General features: G+C 36.1%; 1 protein-coding gene across 1 annotated transcript; it reads left to right on the top strand.

Annotated features, from left to right (window-relative positions):
- Positions 1-808: 808 nt before the first annotated feature.
- On the top strand, positions 809-15,272 carry LOC106056517 (uncharacterized). The gene is made up of 11 exons (XM_056027686.1): positions 809-1,262; positions 3,364-3,495; positions 5,565-5,713; positions 6,764-6,947; positions 8,838-8,995; positions 9,402-9,538; positions 9,765-9,887; positions 10,897-11,109; positions 12,635-12,672; positions 13,644-13,741; positions 13,987-15,272. Exons 1-11 carry the CDS (start codon positions 1,194-1,196, stop codon positions 15,188-15,190), a joined length of 2,505 nt encoding a protein of 834 aa, XP_055883661.1. The 5' UTR covers positions 809-1,193; the 3' UTR covers positions 15,191-15,272.
- The last annotated feature ends 3,314 nt before the right edge of the window (positions 15,273-18,586 follow it).

Here is an 18,586-nt window from a genome sequence, read left to right as displayed (position 1 = left end):
GGAAAAGTAAAGGTGGTTGGTCGTTGTGCTTGCTACATGACACCCTCGTTAACCGTAGGCCATAGAAACATAAAATTACATACAGGGTTGTCAGATACCTACATATCCAAGGGAAGACAAAAGAGGACATAGGCTTAAAAAATAGGGACAAAAGAAAACAAGAAACATTTTTAAAAAAAAAAAAGGCTAGCAATGTATTTGATGAAGAATGTCAGTGTATCATTGGCTGTAAAACTAGAATATTAAGAATCAGGTTTCTTGGATGGAGCGACTGGTCACACAATTGTTGACAACCAATTAAAAAATTTTCTTCTAATTGTTCTGTATGAGAAGAAAACGTTTCACTAAATCATTAGGGAAAATATTTCACAGTTGTCATCGAGCATTGATCAGCAAAAATAAAACAACGCTCTTACGAAGTTGGCGTTCATAAATGAACAGAACTTGATGAGCTCTGCGTTCTTTGAATGTGCAAATACATCTGCATAAAGAAAGCTTTTTTTAAAAAAATTTTTTTTTCTTTCTGCTATTTGTAGATGAGTTTCTTTATTTAAACCAGAAAATTTAAGGGACAGAATTCAAATGATTAATAAAAAGGTATTACAGTAAAAAAAAAATGGACATTTTGACATTTTAGGTCGATGCCTGCCGGACCGAGGGCAAGACCCTTCTTACATGCGAAAACGCACAGACACAATGACGTCAGATTTGTAGCCTATGTGAAATGGGACAACACAGGTAAACACTGTGTCCTTACGTTTGATTAATAGCCTTGGGGAAATTTTAGTGTTTTTTTTTACCCAGCATCTATGTCATCTGTATCCATTTCAGTGTTTAATGGTATTTCTTGTGGGATTGTGAGCTGTTAGTCTAGTTTTAATCTTCAGAAGACACAAAGGAAACTACATTGATCTCAAAACAAGAATGTAGTTTGTTTGTTTCTCTATATTTCTTTCTAATTGATTAACAATAACAAATTAATACGTATCACCTCAAAATGGAATACAGGAATTAGATGCAAACATTTTTCTAACCAATCAAGATCTATTTTAAAAAAAAGGTGTTTTTAGATACCAAATTAGTAGGATTTTTTCTTTACTACTATAAAGTGATGTCTGGCGCTTGTAAATTGTTACTAGTAGCAATCATTGGATGATGTTGTGAACTATAAGCTTATAATAATAGTTTTAACAATGCAAAATGTTGGAGTTTTGACCGGAAATTTTGTAGGAAAAGTTATTCTTTATGTTTTCATGCTTCAGGTGAGATGCCACTTTATATTTATTTTAGTGTTGCTGCACGTCATAATTAAACTTCGCTTTATTGTTTCGTCATAACATTCACGTGTAATCCTCTGGATGCACAGAAATTACAACGCGCGTATTTCTGAAATGAAAACTGAACTATCAAATGGTTCGGTTAATCTCAGCATCTCATGTTTAAATAAAAGACACATAGATTCTCTAAGATAAGATAAGATAAATAGGATGAGATCATTTTTATTGGTCCAATCAAATGGAAATTTAATTTGACTACAATTGACCTTCTCAGCGCAACTACTGTAACAATAACAATATAGATGCAAATACGAACAACATACACACACGAAACACATACACACTCACAACCAGCACTTATGAATTAGACTTCTATGTGCTTCTCTGACCGAAAGTGGGATAAAGGAGTTTTTTAGTCTTTCTGTTTTAGTCCTAATGGAAAGGAGAGGACAGCTTCGTTCAGATATGATGTAACAGTGGTTTAATGTGTACAGGTTGTCTTTAAGAATTGTGTGTGTTTTGGGATAGTCATCTTTCATGAAAAATTTCTTCAAGAGATGGTAACTGTGTTCGAGTGATATACGATGCTTTTTTAATTAGTCTATTTTTTCTGCATTGTTTAAAAGAAACATTTGAAATAGTTGCAGCAAAAAAAAAAGTGCTTAATGGACGAGTGATATGCCCTTTGAACTATCATCACAATAGTCCCGAGTTTGCTGTCATATCTTGAGGTCCTGCTTGGGGATTAAGCTTGAGGTCCTGCTTGGGAATTAAGCTTGAGGTCCAGCTTGGGGATTAAGCTTGAGGTCCTGCTTGGGGATTAAACTTGGAAGTTATAAACTGAAAGTCAAGCCAAATATTTTGTTTTCACCTATTTGTCTTCTCTCGACCTCAAGCATTCGGCTACACACATAAATGTGAGTCACGTGATGTAAAGGGGGACACGTCATGCTTATATATTTTAAATAGAAATGTGTCGAGTGAATCAACTCAACAAATGGAATGAAATGACATCCATTATTTTGATCAAATGGATGGCATCCTGGTCGTGCAGTATGCACGTTGGAGTGTCGTTCTCTCGATGGTCCTGAGTTCATACCCTGCCCGCTGCCATCCCCCGTGGTACTGCGAAAGATTTGCACAAGGAAGTAAATTACCTTTAAATCTGAAGCAACATCCGAAACATGTAAAACAGTTGACAAACAATGACGTTACATTGAAAGGTCACTGTGGCCAACTAAAAAATAAAAATATTTTGTGTGTGTTACAAGCAAAAGAGCTAAGAAATGTGCTGAAAAAATATCGTAAAGCCTTTCAAAATACATAGATCATAGAAGCCCTAACCCTAACCCTCCTACACCACTCTACAACGGATACACCAACAATTTAATGATATTTGCCATAGATGTAAATCTCCAAGACAAAGAGTTTTTGAATAATGATTTAGTTTTTATAAGCTTACATTTTAGTACTTTTAAACTTTTACGAAATTACAGTGTGTGTGTGGGGGGGGGGGGGGAAACAGGGGTAGAATTTGGACTAGACACACTGGATAGGGAAGAAGGCCAACCCGGAAACAGACAAATGATACATGTTTCTAACGTACATAAGCAGTTGCTGCTAACCACACGTTGGCCTACATATGTGCGGTTTTTAAGACTATCTGTATATTAAAACTGGTTTTAAAATATTTTTATGAAAATGCATACAATAAGTCTAGGCCTACATCAGTTTGTTTTTTTTAAGCAAAAGTACACGCTAACGTTAGACTATAAGTAGATGATGGAACTAGAAGCACGTATTTAACCTTTAAAAAAACATACTCTTATTCGTTCATTTCATAAATGCCACAACATTTGACAGTCCCTCCTCCTCCTCCTCAAAGTGATTAGCCTAAGCCGTTAAGGAGCGGCGCAAGGTAACGTGCCTAAGGGCTCCGAATTGTTAATTCCCCTGGCGGTTGTGGGTGGTTGAGGTAAATGCAAATGTGCTCTTGTTTTCACCGAACTTGAAAAGATATCTAATAAATGTACGACATTTTCTTTCTGTGTCTCTCTGTTTTTCTACTCTTGCTTCTCGTCTTCAGCATGTATCTGGTTCCGGCAGGGTGCAGGTCACGCTGCACTCATATGTCTTTGAGTACGAGCCCAAAACGACGGAAGTGAACAACGTCGATTTCACTGCTCAGCCTACGAATGTGACCTTCACCCCAGGAAAGGTAGGTGTTAGATCTTTGTGAAGACAGGTTGAAACGATGCTTAATTTAAATTGGCGGCTTATTAAACCATTTTCAAGTGATATAAGTCCATGCCTGCAGCATTAAATCTTATTTTACAAAACGTATATTAACTCACTCTGTCTGTTTGTCTGTCTGTTTGAACATGTTTTTTCCCCCATTTCCCATTCTCGGATCAAGTGAAAACTTTGCACAATTATTTATTGAACATAAAAAGACATTTATCAATAAAAAAAATAAACAATTAGTTAATTGATTTTTGGTCAAAAGGGCCCAAATGCTGCTTAATGACAGATGTGGATATATATATATATGAATTTAGTCCAGTCCCCTTATTAAGTTTTGGGACAATTTTTTCTCCCACTTCAAGTTGGATTAAGTTGAAATTTTGCATTTTTATTCATAGTCGATAACAATACACGAATCAATCCAAAAGTTAACCAATCAGTTAATCTTTTAGTACTAATTAATTTAATTTTGTTTTATATATCAGAAAGGGAGCTAAACCCTGTAATTTTCAGATAAATGGCAGTAGTTAGCGATTCTTTCCTTTAGATAAGCTTACCTTTAAAAAGCATCTTTTTTTTCTATTGCTTGTTTATATATATATATATAGAGAGAGAGAGAGATTATGTAACTTAATACAGTTGTTATTATTAAAGCTTATAGATCTAGGTAAAATCGACGAGTTCAAAGATTTTGACTTTTTTTTTTGTTCAAGTTTTTAAGTTGTCATTTTTTAGTGTGCATTTTTTTTTTTTTTTTTTTTTTTTTTTTTTTTTTTTTTTTCGGTTGGCCTCAAAACAATTGTTTCTTTGGTATTAGAGGCCTAAAAGTGTTTTATTAATCTCAAATTTTGAACGCTTTAAATGTCTTATAATTTATGGAAGATAAGATAAGAAATAAAAATGCACGATCAACCTCTTCATTATTTTCAAGTCATGACTGATTTAATCATCTGTAGTTCGTCCATCCAACACCATGATGCTCATTTTTGTTATTTTTTGGAATGTCCGGTCGCGAACCGGGCATGTTACAGGCGCTAGTAGCTCTGATCATAGACGTTTGTTTATGTTGCGTCTGTTTCGCTCTTCATCAGCCCGCGTCTTATTAACAGATTTAGATCTTGCTTACTTGCCCCCTGACCCTAGGTAAACACACCATCACTAAAACGTATTAGATCTTTTCATATTAATGTGTTATAGCCTATGCCTGATGACATCAGTGTCTCATTTAAATACGTCAAGGACCTGGATCAGATTATTTGTAGGCCTCTACTCTCTTTCTTTGCGGGCGTAAATCTGGCCCCCGGGTGACATTGCTTATAAATAGAGTGGTGAAAAGGTTAAATTGTAGAAAATTCCAGTAGAAAGATCAAATGTACAAAATGTTTCAGTCTTTCATAAATATATGTGCATTGAAATGTTGGCTAATTTCATAACTAGGTGGTTGCAATTGATATGTAGACCGTAGATAACAATAGTTTTTCTCAATGTTTTCATTCCGTTACTTACAAAAACTCATTAACTAGATCTAGCTGTAGGCTTACATTCTCATCTATATAGCAATGTTTTCTATGCTTAGTAGGTTACGTAGCTTGGCTGGCTTTTTGTAATTGTAAAATATCGTGTTAATCTATTCTAGCAAAAACGTCTTCGTTATCAATCAGTTGTTCTGTACCGCAAATAGTTCTCATTGCTGCATTATTCATATCCACTTATCCAGAGTGCAGGTTTGCACTAAGTAAAGCTTGACATGTCTGATAATGTCGTTAACAAGCTTAGAATGCATAAATTAAGTTTGAAGTGTTTAAAAATAAAAGAAATCGAAAAAAAAATGACCTATTCATATTTTAACTAAAAGTGGCGCGTAGATCTAGTTCCTTCTTACTGTGACGGACATTTATGGACTTCCTGTGTTCATACTTAGGATGAGTGTGTCATGTATAGACAACCCTTGTTTCAAACTTCTACTAAAACTGCCGTTGTTAGTCTCATATTAATTTTTTCTATATGTAGACTAAAATCTCTTAACAACCAATGTATTTGCAGGTGTACACTCCACAATGGCAACACATGTCTGGCCCACCGGACAGACAGAACATGATCCGTATGACGTCAGACTGGCCATGGACGTCGAAGACACAATGTTCAGCCTCAACTCAATATAGATTCCTCATCTGTTTAGACTATGTAGACAAGTCAGTAAAAATTAGACTGTAACATGTACCTCGCCAAGTCATATGTAATTACTGTAATCCTTTTTTTTAGTGGTTCTTAAATCTTTCTCTCCGTAATTATTTATCACATTCTGGTGGAATCAACGCTGATATCGTCAGTTAGGAGAGAAAGAGTTAAATCTTGCAATGGAACTTTGAGTCACAGAGCATCATGACAAGAAAAACAATATTATGGTAAAACAAAACAAAAAGGAATTACAAAATAAATAAATGAAGGCCTATGAGATAGTTTGAATATATATAGTTTGTATAATTGAATTATTTTTTTAAAGTTATATTTCCTAAACTGTGAAGCAACGAATGTTCTGGTGGTTTATTCACTCAGTGAGATAATACTAGCTTATCAATATAGAGCTCCTCCTTCGTGATCGAAGATGGGCACATTTCTCATTTTCCTATGGACTCGAAGGTGGCTGTAAAGTCCAATCCTCGCTTTAAAAAGCCGGTTGCATACGTGGCATGGGTGGGTTATGTCAGTTGCAGATAGGCCTGCTTCTTCTTTCAGCTTTTTGTTGGTTCGGCGCTCTTTCGCCCTGGCCACTCTTCTTGATTCAAATCTTGAGACTCCGAGACTCACAGCTTAACGCCATGAGGAGCGATCGAGAGCTAGTGCTTTCCAGCTGTGAATGTCGATATCGCATTCCTTGAAGGAGCTCTTGAGAGTGTCTTTGTAGCGCTTGTATTGGCCTCCCTGGAAGCGCTTTCCTGCACTCAACTCCCCGTACAGAAGTCGCTTGAGAAGGCGATTGTCTGGCATGTGGACAACATGTCCCGCCCATCGAAGTTGGGACCTTTTTACTGTCGCATTGATACTGTGCATGTTGGACAGCTTTAAGATTTCTGTGTCTCGTATGTGGTCGGACCAACGCACCTTATGGATACTCCTTAGCTTATCAATATAATTTCTGTACAAAAATAGAGGGTAAGGGAGAGAGCAAAAGGAAGTGATGCTTTTTCAATGTTTTATTTCCTTTAAATTCCACTTTATATTTTTTTTATGTTATTATTCAGATATGATCCAGAAAATCCTTGCAGTTTAGAAAGAATCCAGACAGGCCAAATTAGAATTGACAGAAGTCCATTCTCCCTTTCAGTGCTGGGTAGAGAAACAATCAGTTTCTCAACATTTCTAGGCATTGGAGATGACAGGGTCTTCCTACTAAACCCACTCAGTGTTGACTTTCCGACATGGCAGGTAGGGCTTAATCATTGATCTAACTCCAGATCCATTTTAAAAGTAGTACGACTTTATTAAGAAAGCATAAACTTATGCATAAACTGCCATAAACATAAACTGCCATGAACATAAACTGCCATAAACACAATGTTACAATGGATTTCAACAGTGAATTTTCAGAATTCCAAAAGCCTGCAGGGGAGTCCTTGTTTATATAAAGCCATTCCAGCATTCTTCTTTAAAATCAATAAATCTTTAAGCAGAAGTCACTTACAAAGACCGCATCACGAATGAAGAGATAAAAATAACAGTATTAATCCAGCCATTGGACCCCACGATGATGCGCATAGACAAGACGCAGCGTAAATGTGTAAACTTTCAATCAGAAAGTTCTCGTAGCGGAAATAAATTATTTAAGAAATAATAATTTCTAATATTTACATTACATATTTGCAATTCTTTGTAGAAACTCGAATCTTCTAGAAGTCAATGTATAAATAAACTTCCTGTTTATACTTCTCTTGCTACCTTGACGTGTACATCACTTGACACATAAGCATAAACATAAGCTTAAAAAGCATAAACATAAGCTTAAAAAGCATAAACATAAGCTTAAAAAGCATAAACATAAGCTTAAAAAGCATAAACATAAACTTAAATAGAAGAATAAACATAACCATAAACATAAATATACCGGTATGAATAAACAAATGCATAAGCTTAAACACAGACATAAACTTGTGCATAAACATTAATATAAACATAATGAGGAGTACAGTATTTCACGTGGCTACGCAGTCCCAGCTGTGACCTACATGTTTTGCAACATCCAGCGCAGACGTAACTGATTACGCTTCTCTTTTCACCGTCTACATCTGTCATCGGCAGTTAAATTTCTTTTGGTCTCAATTGGGTATCCAGCTGTTTTTGTAAGAAATCTCCACCTTTCTCGTTCGGAAGCAGCCTGGGGTCAAGTGCTCTCTTCGATGTCAGTTAAAGCAAGTTGGCGCCTAAGCTGGTCTGCCAAAAGCAATCTTTTTATTATTTTTTTTTTTGGTGAGATGAAAGGTGTTCGGGCTAACAGAAGTTACCGGTACTCCGGAAACGCTTTAAATATAAACAATACTAAAATATTGAAATGTAGACTGCTATTTAATGCTTTTACCGTTACCGCCTAAATTTGCAAACTGTGCATAGCTCTGAAGTTGAGCAATTTGTTTTTCTTGGAACATTAATTTTTATAAGCCAAGTTGAGCGGATATCATGTCTGGTTCTGTTTATGTTGGTGTTGGGCAGTCAGCACAATCAAGTTCGAGGTAACATTTAGGTTTTTCGGTTTAAATGTCAAGCTCTTAACCTCGTAGTGTCACATAATAAAAAGTGTCAAGGTCAAGTTAGTTTTAATCGAACAAAACAATGAACATCTTTACGTTTCGAGAGACAACGACAATTTTCCAATAGAACTAAAAATAGTCAAGGGAGTTTTAAAAAAGCGACGGGCTTTCCGATAAGGGCTTTCCGATAGAGGATTCCAATTCTTTTTTTATCTTAAGAAAATAATTTTAGAGAAAATATAAATACAAGGAAAGACAATATGCGAGCTCAGTCAAGAAGTTTCAAGCTTCATGCTAAGTCTACTTTTGTGCATCTATTATTGAAATTTTAATTATAATGTGTATATTCAGTGCGTGTTCACACATTTTTATGATTTCTATTTGAAGAATTAAATTTTGTTATCTCAACACCTAAATACAGGCAATGTACAGTCACCTGACTTTGGGTCATTGGATTTAACTAGTGAAAATACAAAGAAATATTTACCACCAAATTCCATAGTAACAATGGAGCCAAACCTCAACAGTTTATTTAAGTAATAATGACTTATGTACTATTCGCTGAACTCCCCAGGGTCCAGTTCGTCTATCCGTCTATGTCAACTGTTGTGGTGAACAAGATATCTACAAGGGTCAGTGCATGGAGACACTGGCTACCACAATTAACTTCACCCCCAACATATTCGTCGAAGGCACACAGACACGCCTGTATACTTTAAGAGGCAGGGGCAGGTAAGCATATTTGTGTGAAATTGAAATTTTTTCTTAAGAAATGTCATTATGTAAATATATAAGGAAGGCCGAGAAAGGGAGCTAACCTTTCCAACTGCTAGACATTAAGTCCCTAAACACATGTTCAAGAAAAAAGATGGGGGGGGTGAATGGCGGTGTAAATTTCTATTTCTTCCTAATATGTACGGACAACAAACCAACCATACTAATAAAAAAAAATTTCGCTGTATTAAATGTATTCTCTGCATACTATACACAAAGATGGTATACACTGGTCATGTCCACTTACTCTCCCTCTGTCCCCCTGGTTAATAAAAACGCATTTATTCTCCTTTATATTTCTAAGAAAATCTTAGATAACACATGCATACACTTATTAACAAGGAGGTTTCTTCCTATGTCTTAGTTTCCAGTTATCTGCCAGCGCCACCTGTGATCCTACTTACTATGGCCCTTCGTGTGACATTCACTGTCTGGTGGAGAACCCATCCTTTGAGCACACATTCTGTAATACTACTACAGGAATGAAACAATGTCTTAAAGGTGATTATTTTTCTGCTTTGAGGAGTCAGACATGTTGTGTTGGGGTGGTGGAGATGTGAATCGGAGAAAGCATGGCAGGAAAAAAAAAAAGTTTCGAACAATTCGATTACATTTATAAATCTGCAACAAACAATACGTATAGAGAACGTGTGTATCCAATATAAAACACTTAGGCCTACAGGTCTACCATGAAGCATTAATGCTTTTATTGTGTTTGTTTTTATAGGCTGGAGTGGTCAAGACTGTCAAACAGACATAGATGAATGTCAGAGTATCTCTTGTCAGAATAAAGGAACCTGTAAGAACCTGCCAGGAACATTTGTCTGCCAATGCTTACAAGGAACAAGAGGTCTTAAACTATGTTACTACCATTTATTTCATCAGGCATTGCAAGTGATAAACAATTGTATGGGCATTACAAATCATGTAGCCATCATATTTTTAGGGCATTTTTTTAAATTGCTTTTCTATAGGGTATCTTGTATGCTGACAGCATGCTCAGGGCACTATGGTACTATCTCTTTTGTCAACCAGATAGGGAAGGGGGTATCTGGGTTTCCGTGCTGCCTTTAAGCACTCAGTAAACACAACAGTGCTTTTGGTATCCTCAAACTGAGAGTATGGCGGAATAGGTCTCTTGACCTAGCAACAAAAATCTATGTTAACAAAACAGTGGTTCCCACCACACTTTTGTTTGGCTCTGAGACTTGAGTGTATCGATGGCATTTAAGGCTCCACGAACGCTTCCACCAAAGGTGCCTCCGATACATAATGGGCATACGCTGACAAGACTACATTAAAAATAACTATGTTCTGCTGGAGGCAGGTGTGGACAGTATAGAAGCATTAATTAACATTCGACAGCTTCGCTGGGTCGGACACTTATTCTGTATCGGAGACGCCCGCACGCCGAAGGTGATTTTCTTTGGCGCGCTTAAAGATGGTGGGAGAGGGTAAATGTAGTGCGTCCCATAAGCGCTTACATAAGCAAGTATGCTTACATGTCAAGCGAGAACCCTTTTCAGACCCTCGATCTATGGGGCAGATGGTGTAACGAGGTTGACTTTTGCCAGCACAACAACCAACTTTACTTTCCCCCAACTAATGTCAGGTACCCATTAGATCTGGGTGAATTCATAGGATCCCGAAATTACAAATCCCATTCTTCACCAATATTTGAACCCAGAGCTCCTCGGTTCGGAAGCCAAGCGCTCTACCACCCAGCCACCGCTCCTCCATTAGATGCAAGTCATTTACCACATATTTTGTTCATAGCAGTTCTAAACAAATAAAAGTTAAATACCCTCTAACTTAAGAACAGACAAAAAAATCAACAACTGTTCAATTACAACTTTTAGGTACCTTTTGTGAAAAAAGATTTCCCATCTGCTACACAAAGCCATGCCAGAACCTGGGAACGTGTCTTGATACGCCCTCCTCGGGGTCGTTGTGCATGTGTCCGCCAGGCTTTGAAGGTCATTGGTGTGAAGAGGTCGAAAAGCAGACGACCACACTTGCAGCCGTCACTTTCAAACTTCACGAGCTCAATGTGACGATAGCCCAGGGTCTAGGTAACTGTTTTGTTTTATGTGTATGCAAGTGACTACAAATTATGTTCAATAGATAGATAGATAGATAGATAGATAGATAGATAGATAGATAGATAGATAGATAGATAGATAGATAGATAGATAGATAGATAGATAGATAGATAGATAGATAGATAGATAGATAGATAGATAGATAGATAGATAGATAGATAGATAGATAGATAGATAGATAGATAGATAGATAGATAGATAGATAGATAGATAGATAGATAGATAGATAGATAGATAGATAGATAGATAGATAGATAGATAGATAGATAGATAGATAGATAGATAGATAGATAGATAGATAGATAGATAGATAGATAGATAGATAGATAGATAGATAGATAGATAGATAGATAGATAGATAGATAGATAGATAGATAGATAGATAGATAGATAGATAGATAGATAGATAGATAGATAGATAGATAGATAGATAGATAGATAGATAGATAGATAGATAGATAGATAGATAGATAGATAGATAGATAGATAGATAGATAGATAGATAGATAGATAGATAGATAGATAGATAGATAGATAGATAGATAGATAGATAGATAGATAGATAGATAGATAGATAGATAGATAGATAGATAGATAGATAGATAGATAGATAGATAGATAGATAGATAGATAGATATTTCTTTGGATATGAATATGCACATTCTAGTACTAAGATTGCGCACATTAAATATTAAACTACATTCTCCTTACCTGGATTGATTTTGACAACTCTCAAAACGAAGGTAATTGATCATATTATGAGTGTTGTTTTTTTCCTAGGTGGTCAATTGCCAGAAATTATAATGATTTCTATGACTTCACTTAATCCTGTGCACTCCCAGAGAAGCATGGGGCTGCAACCACACCTCTCCACCGAACTCGGTTCTGAGCCGCTTTCTTCATCTGCTCCCATGTCATTCCAGGATCCTCAGCTTCACTGATGACTGACCTCTTTCAGATTTGCTTGTGTCTGTCCACTTTCCTTTTTCCTTGCAAATTCTAATCAAGTGCCTGCCTTGCAACATTGGTAGCTGGTTTTCGCAGGGTTTGTCCTATCCAGCTCCACTTTCGCTTTTTGATGACTTAATGATTGATATAATAATAAGGCTTGTCTTCGAGTCCCAAGATTAGTGAGGAATGCAGTATTTCCCGTGGATTGGCAGCCCCAGCTGTGACCTACATATTTTGCCACATCCAGGCATAAGCAAGCATAAGCATTGTCCGCAGGTGGTCGATTTAGATTTTCTTTTCGCCGTCTGCGTCTGTCCTCGGCAGTGGATTTTCTCTTGGTCTCAAATGTGTATTCCGCGACCTTTGTGAGTGTAATGATTTACTAATGATTGATATTGGAAATGAGAAATAACTAAGGACTGCAGATTTTAAAATCTTTCTCAGTGTGCTGGTTAGATATGTGTGTGTGTAAACAAGTGTATATGTTGGTGTAAACAGTGCATATCTTTTTTTTTCTTCTAAATGTTGAACTATTTCTCCTCAGGTGTCGATGCTATAGCACAAACAGTAGACATGAAACAGGTAGAGTTGGCATTTCTGCTTTGAAAATTGTTTATAGTAATGGAAAATATACCCAACAGCTTCAAATAGCTTTATATAGATTATGTTTTGTTTAGTAGAGGGAGGTAAAATTGGGATCAAACAATAAATATAAGCCAAAGACGTAACTTTACAGGAGCTAGTCAACGGGATGGATAGTTTAAGGTAAACCAATGTTTACAACAAACAAAAAACACGGTTATCAATATATGATTATTTATTTTGAACCACCTATTGGAAAATTTCATACATTTCGGAAAACTTATAAATAGAAAGATTTTTGGTTTTGGTGTATCCGGTGTACAGAATAAAGGAAGTGTTAATAAGTTAGGTGTTTTATAAAAGTTACATAATAATTTGTTTCGCACATTGTAGCACTGCAGCAGCAAATTTTAGAAGCGCTTTTGTTTGTGACTTTTATTTTATAGTTGGCAATTTTAAAGTTCAATTTAGCGTCCTTGACATTGTTTAGTTTATTGTCGGGATCCATTGCTTATACTGAACTGATCAGCCTCTGCCCTGGAGACTAGTGAAGGGTCAAGCCATTAAAATTTGCGGGCTCTAAACTGGTGGTTACAAAAAAGGTCTACTGCCCCACTTCACTTTCGTGGATTAAACCATGATGATCTCGAAGCCCTTTCTCAGAACCATTTTTCTGTCTCAGAGCCCTTCTTTCTATCTCAAAGACTTTTTTTTTTCTATTTCAGAGACTTTCTATCCCAGAACCCTTCTTTCTATCCCAGAACCCTTCTTTCTATCCCAGAACCCTTTTTCTGTCTCAGAGTCCTTCTTTCTATCTCAAAGACTTTTTTTTTTCTATTTCAGAGACTTTCTGTCTCAGAGCTCTTCTTTATTTTTGTCCCTTTTCTATATTAAATAAAAGTGTGATATTCTTTAAACAAATATTTGTATTATTTTATTTCTTCTGTTTGTTTGTTTGTTTTTTTTCTTAGGAAAGCAATGTCTGGAAAGGATGGTACTTAGCAATCATATTAGGGCCACTGGCTTGTGTTATTATAGTAATATCTATTCTTCTCTACAGGCATAAAGTGTAAGTCAACGTATTGGTTTATTGTGTCTAGGCCTAAATATATACATATATTTTTAATGCTTTTATGAAAAATAAAATTGTTATTCTGATTATTCTTTTATTTGACAATTTCATTTAGGTAATCGTTGCCTTTGCTATTAAGACTGTAACTGAATCAAACATTGAGTTATCAAAAGCTTTTTTTATTTACAAATTCGTAATTTTTTAAAACTGTATTTTTTTCTCTCTCTTTTTTTTTTTTTTAGAAACAGGCAATATAAAGTCAGCGTTAGTGACTCAAGCGTGCCGAATATTAGTAACCAAGCCAGCCAGTTCAAATCTCGCCAGTTTAACAACGAAGTGTACCACACATCCGACCCCAGCAACATCATACAAAGTAACATTATCCACAACTTCAACACTCACACTCAAGACAACAGCCACATTGGAGATTACTGCAACTTCCCTCAACGGAGAAGCGTCGATTCGTTCGACAGCTCGGTCAGCGGTCTCGAAGGAGGCGTCACTGAAGCACTCCAGGAGAAGTACAGCGCAGCTTTTATGGACAATTCCGCCTTTGAAAATGGAAAGCTTAAAAATGTGAATGTTGAGAAAGAGAAACTGAAGATGGAGCAAGAGAATTGTAATGAAAAAGCTAATGATCCCCCGAAGATTAAAATACCAATGCTCCCACCAAAATTTTCTAAAAATATCTTGCTTACCGATGATGAAGCAATGCCAATGAAAGCAACATCCCATTTTTCACAAGCAGATCCAATCTATGTTACTCCGAGCTCTGAGAACGCACTAAAAGTTGAGAACTTTATGTCTCCTGCTAACACAGTACCGGACAAAAATGTTGAGAACACTTATGAAGTGGTGAATTCGGAGCATGTGAAAAAAGCTTTTAAGCCCAAGCCACTTCCTCGTTCGATCTACAAAATTCAAAAAGATAGTCACCAAGGAAATGAACGAAATGTGAACGCTGAAAATGCTTCCCATCGTGTCCCGCTGGATGACGATGGCTACTGCGTTCCAGTGACTTCCAAATCGCAAGAGGACTGTGAGACACCATCTGGTGATGATATTTATATGGAAAGTTCACCAGGAATTGAAGGGGCGTGGTCAAGTAATGTCCAGCAAAATGTTTCTTCCCCAACTTCCAAATTTCAGGACTTTAGTACACAAGAGTCTATTTATTCATCCCCACCTAACAATAGTTTGTCTTTCAGACCTCACAGTACCAGTAGCTTGGAAGATGAATCGTCAGTGTATGCAAATATGCCAAATGTTGGCTCGTCTCTTGGAAATCGCAATGACAACTCAGATGTTGCATATTTAGAACCTAGACTTGCTTTCGATGTGTCTCAACATTCGATATACGCCAACGTGCCTGCTATCCACCCTCAGAAAGAGACAGACACTGGAGAATACGTCAATTTCTCTGAATGTAAAGCTCTGCAGGATTGACATAGATTACAAACGTATATCTCTACAATGAATTCTAAGCTCTAATAGACTAATATGCATAAATAAAACATTTTGTTAATTACAGTGTGTTTGGAATAGAATTGAGAAATCAATATTATGATTCGCGAAAAATATGAATAAATATTTTAATTAGCTTCACATTAAAATCTGTGACATTTAATAGCTTTCAAAAAAATAATCCCTCTCTTTGCTACTTCTCATGTGACTAAAAAAGGTCGATCCTTGATACACATCTACAGCTACAGGTTAGGCATTCGTAATCACCAGACTCTTCATCCTTTCTCCAATTTTTTTAATGTTTATCATTTGCAATCATGGATATCTCCTTTATGCTTGCGCTCCATAAAATAGTTGTTTCAAAACATTTGGTTTTGTGTATTTTGATTAGTACGCTTGTTTAATGTAGGCCTAACTTCAGTGAGAGAACTTTCAAATTTAAGCTGGCGTAATAAGTAACACGTTATGTCAGCCATAGGGTCAGCTTCCAAAAGACCAAGGTCACAACTGACCAAATACAAGTCCAACCCTCTCACCCCATTTGTTTTTATTTGCCCAGTGCTCTATTTTTGTTCGTTAGGTTTCCCGCCACAGAGACAAATCTTACACGATGGACGTATTCAACATTAAAATATAAGTCCCCCAATATATCACCCCATTGGTTGTAGTTTTATAAAAATAGAGAGAACCTCCTCCTGGATAGTACCTCACTGGTTGTAGTTCTTTAAAATATAAATCCCTCCGAGATAGCAATCCACTTCTTGTAGTTGTTTTTTTTTTTTTTTTTGTATGAAAACAGTACGTCGAGAAGACTTTCTTTTAACATAAAAAAATACCAATAAAAACCAATATCCATTATTCAGTTTGCTTTTTGAGGAGTCTAGGACGTTCTCAATCTCAACAAAAGTTTAAAATCATTTTAATGGGTCTGTGACTAGATCTATTGGTGCTGGGAAAAAAGCAAAATATTTCATATTACTCAGACGGATTTTAGAGTTAGAGAGAGATAGGGTCTCAGGCAAAGAAATCTTAAGCCGAACTTGGACTCGAGGTCGTGATGACCACTTAATGAGGTTGTGACCGAGCGTCTCGTTAGGTTGGCGGGACATGTCTTCCGATAAAATAAATTACGGATACCAAGAGTTGCAATGACAAGGTGGCAAATAAGAAGAAAGCTATGGAATTTTTTTTTAATCAAACGTACAGAAAGGCCACATAAATAATAGTGGCCGTTAATAATAATTATATATATAAATATATATATATATATATTTATGACGAGGACTGCTTAAGCAATGTACAAAATATCCGAATTGAAAAGATAATTGCAAACTAATAAGTAATACGAAATGAATAACAGACAAGGTTTAACATATAAAATCTATTTATCATTTCTTTATAAATTCTTTATTCATGAAAGAAATTAAAGCAACACAAAATATTTTGAAAAAAAAATCATTATTATTTTTAAAAAACACAGTTTGATTACTTTCTACCACATCTAACTAGATTACAAATAGAAATTAAAAGATCCGTATGCATTTCACATATAAGTAGTAGGCCTACCGAGACTGCCCAATACACAAAGGTGTTAGTTTATAATAAACCCGAATTCTGAAATTTAAAAAGAGCATAATAAAAATATTTAATCATTTGCTCCAGATTAAGGCAGTGAAGAGCTAACGGAAATTTATAAATCAAAGTAACCAAAACCATCATTTCTATAGGGCCTACTAGGAGTACAAAGGACTAAGACTTATCATGTTATTTATTTCTTGTTGTAGCTTGACATTTTTAATTGTGTTTAAATTTACTTTTTTACGAAAATGCATTTGTTACTTTGGCACTTTGTCTTGTACGTATACCTAAGCAAACATTAACCACTTCCAGCTGCAGCAGCTGGTCGAAAGGGTATTTCCTTGTCTGGAATACTTTGAACAATGAGGTACCTTATTTGACAAACATTAAACTGTGATCTTGAATATAGGCCTCCTAATTGGTTTAAAATTCCGTGTGCCATCCTAAGTCGATAAAAGCACTCTTCCATTTGTATCAACTGCCAATAAATCTTGAGGATTTTAAGACCTATCTGTTTAAAACATGTTTAGATTAGTTTGTCATTTTAGTTCTCGTGTTTATGTTTGTAATGTTATCACAACGCCTTAGCCTATATTTTGTTTGTTAACAGCAGCCTATAAATAAAATTATTATTATCTCCACACCCTATACGTCAGGAGCAGGAACTCTCGCGTAAGGAACAGGAACTCTCACGGTATCTTCCAAAGATGCAGGAGAGATTTTTTTGTCAGTGTCTGTTTTCATTTTGTTAGCCTGTACTTCTAGATGCAATTATTTAGCTTGCCTCATGTTTGTTTGTAAAATGCTTTACATGTTTCGGATGTTCCTTCAGAGTTGAAGATAATTTACTTCCTAGTCCAAACCTCCCGCAGGATGACGGGGGATGGGAGCGGGCAGGGTTTGAACCCGGGACCATCGATAAATCTAAACGACAGTCCAGCGCGCAAACCGCACGACCAGGCAGTCATCTTCTACCACATTCTCAAATGTTTAAACAAAATGTGTATAAGACATTTAGTTCCATAACCTTCCGTGTTATCGCCGTCATTGTTTTTTAACCACTGAGTCCACAAAGTGCACGAAAACTTCGTTCGCACATGGAACTATAGTTCGCACTCTCTCTCCAATATATATTTGAGAATTGAACTTTAACCTAATTCTAAACGATATCAAGGACGCAAATTTCAACTTCGCAAAGTTGCTAATTTTAATAATAATCACTTATTATACTGGGATATTTTAACCAACAAAACAGTAGATATTGATCGGTCTGATCTGCTGTTCATTGATGAAAAAAAAAAATAATAACGCTACCATTATTGACATCGCCGTACTACTGTCTCATAATTTAAGAAAAACTGAAATGGAAAAACAAAGAAAATTTGGAAACCTAGGCTTTGAGATTAAGCGTTTATGGCAGTTGTCCATAATAGCAATATTGGGATAATGACAACTGACCTCAAAGATAGGACATTCCTAGGAAAATTCTCGTTACCTGTCAGAGGGCGGTACTGCTACAGAGCTGCCACATCACCAGAAAAGTCCTTTGTGAATTTTGTTTCTTTTTAAGGACACTCGACCTTGGCAGTGCCTGAGAATGAATAGGGGGGCTTACTCGTTCGTCTCTAGCATAATAATAATAATAATAATAATAATAATAATAATAATCAAAACGGTAAAATGCTTTAGTGACGATATCTGTATGTCTTTTGGCCTGGATAAGTGTGGCATCATAAGCATTAAAAAGGGCAAGGCAACGAACACCAACATTGAATTTGAAGGCATCGAGGAATTGAACTC

This window comes from Biomphalaria glabrata, chromosome 4 (genome assembly GCF_947242115.1).
Source record: "Biomphalaria glabrata chromosome 4, xgBioGlab47.1, whole genome shotgun sequence".
Classification (NCBI taxonomy): domain Eukaryota; kingdom Metazoa; phylum Mollusca; class Gastropoda; family Planorbidae; genus Biomphalaria; species Biomphalaria glabrata.
Note: the sequence above shows the minus strand (reverse complement) of the source record. Positions and strands in the feature narration are given on the sequence as shown.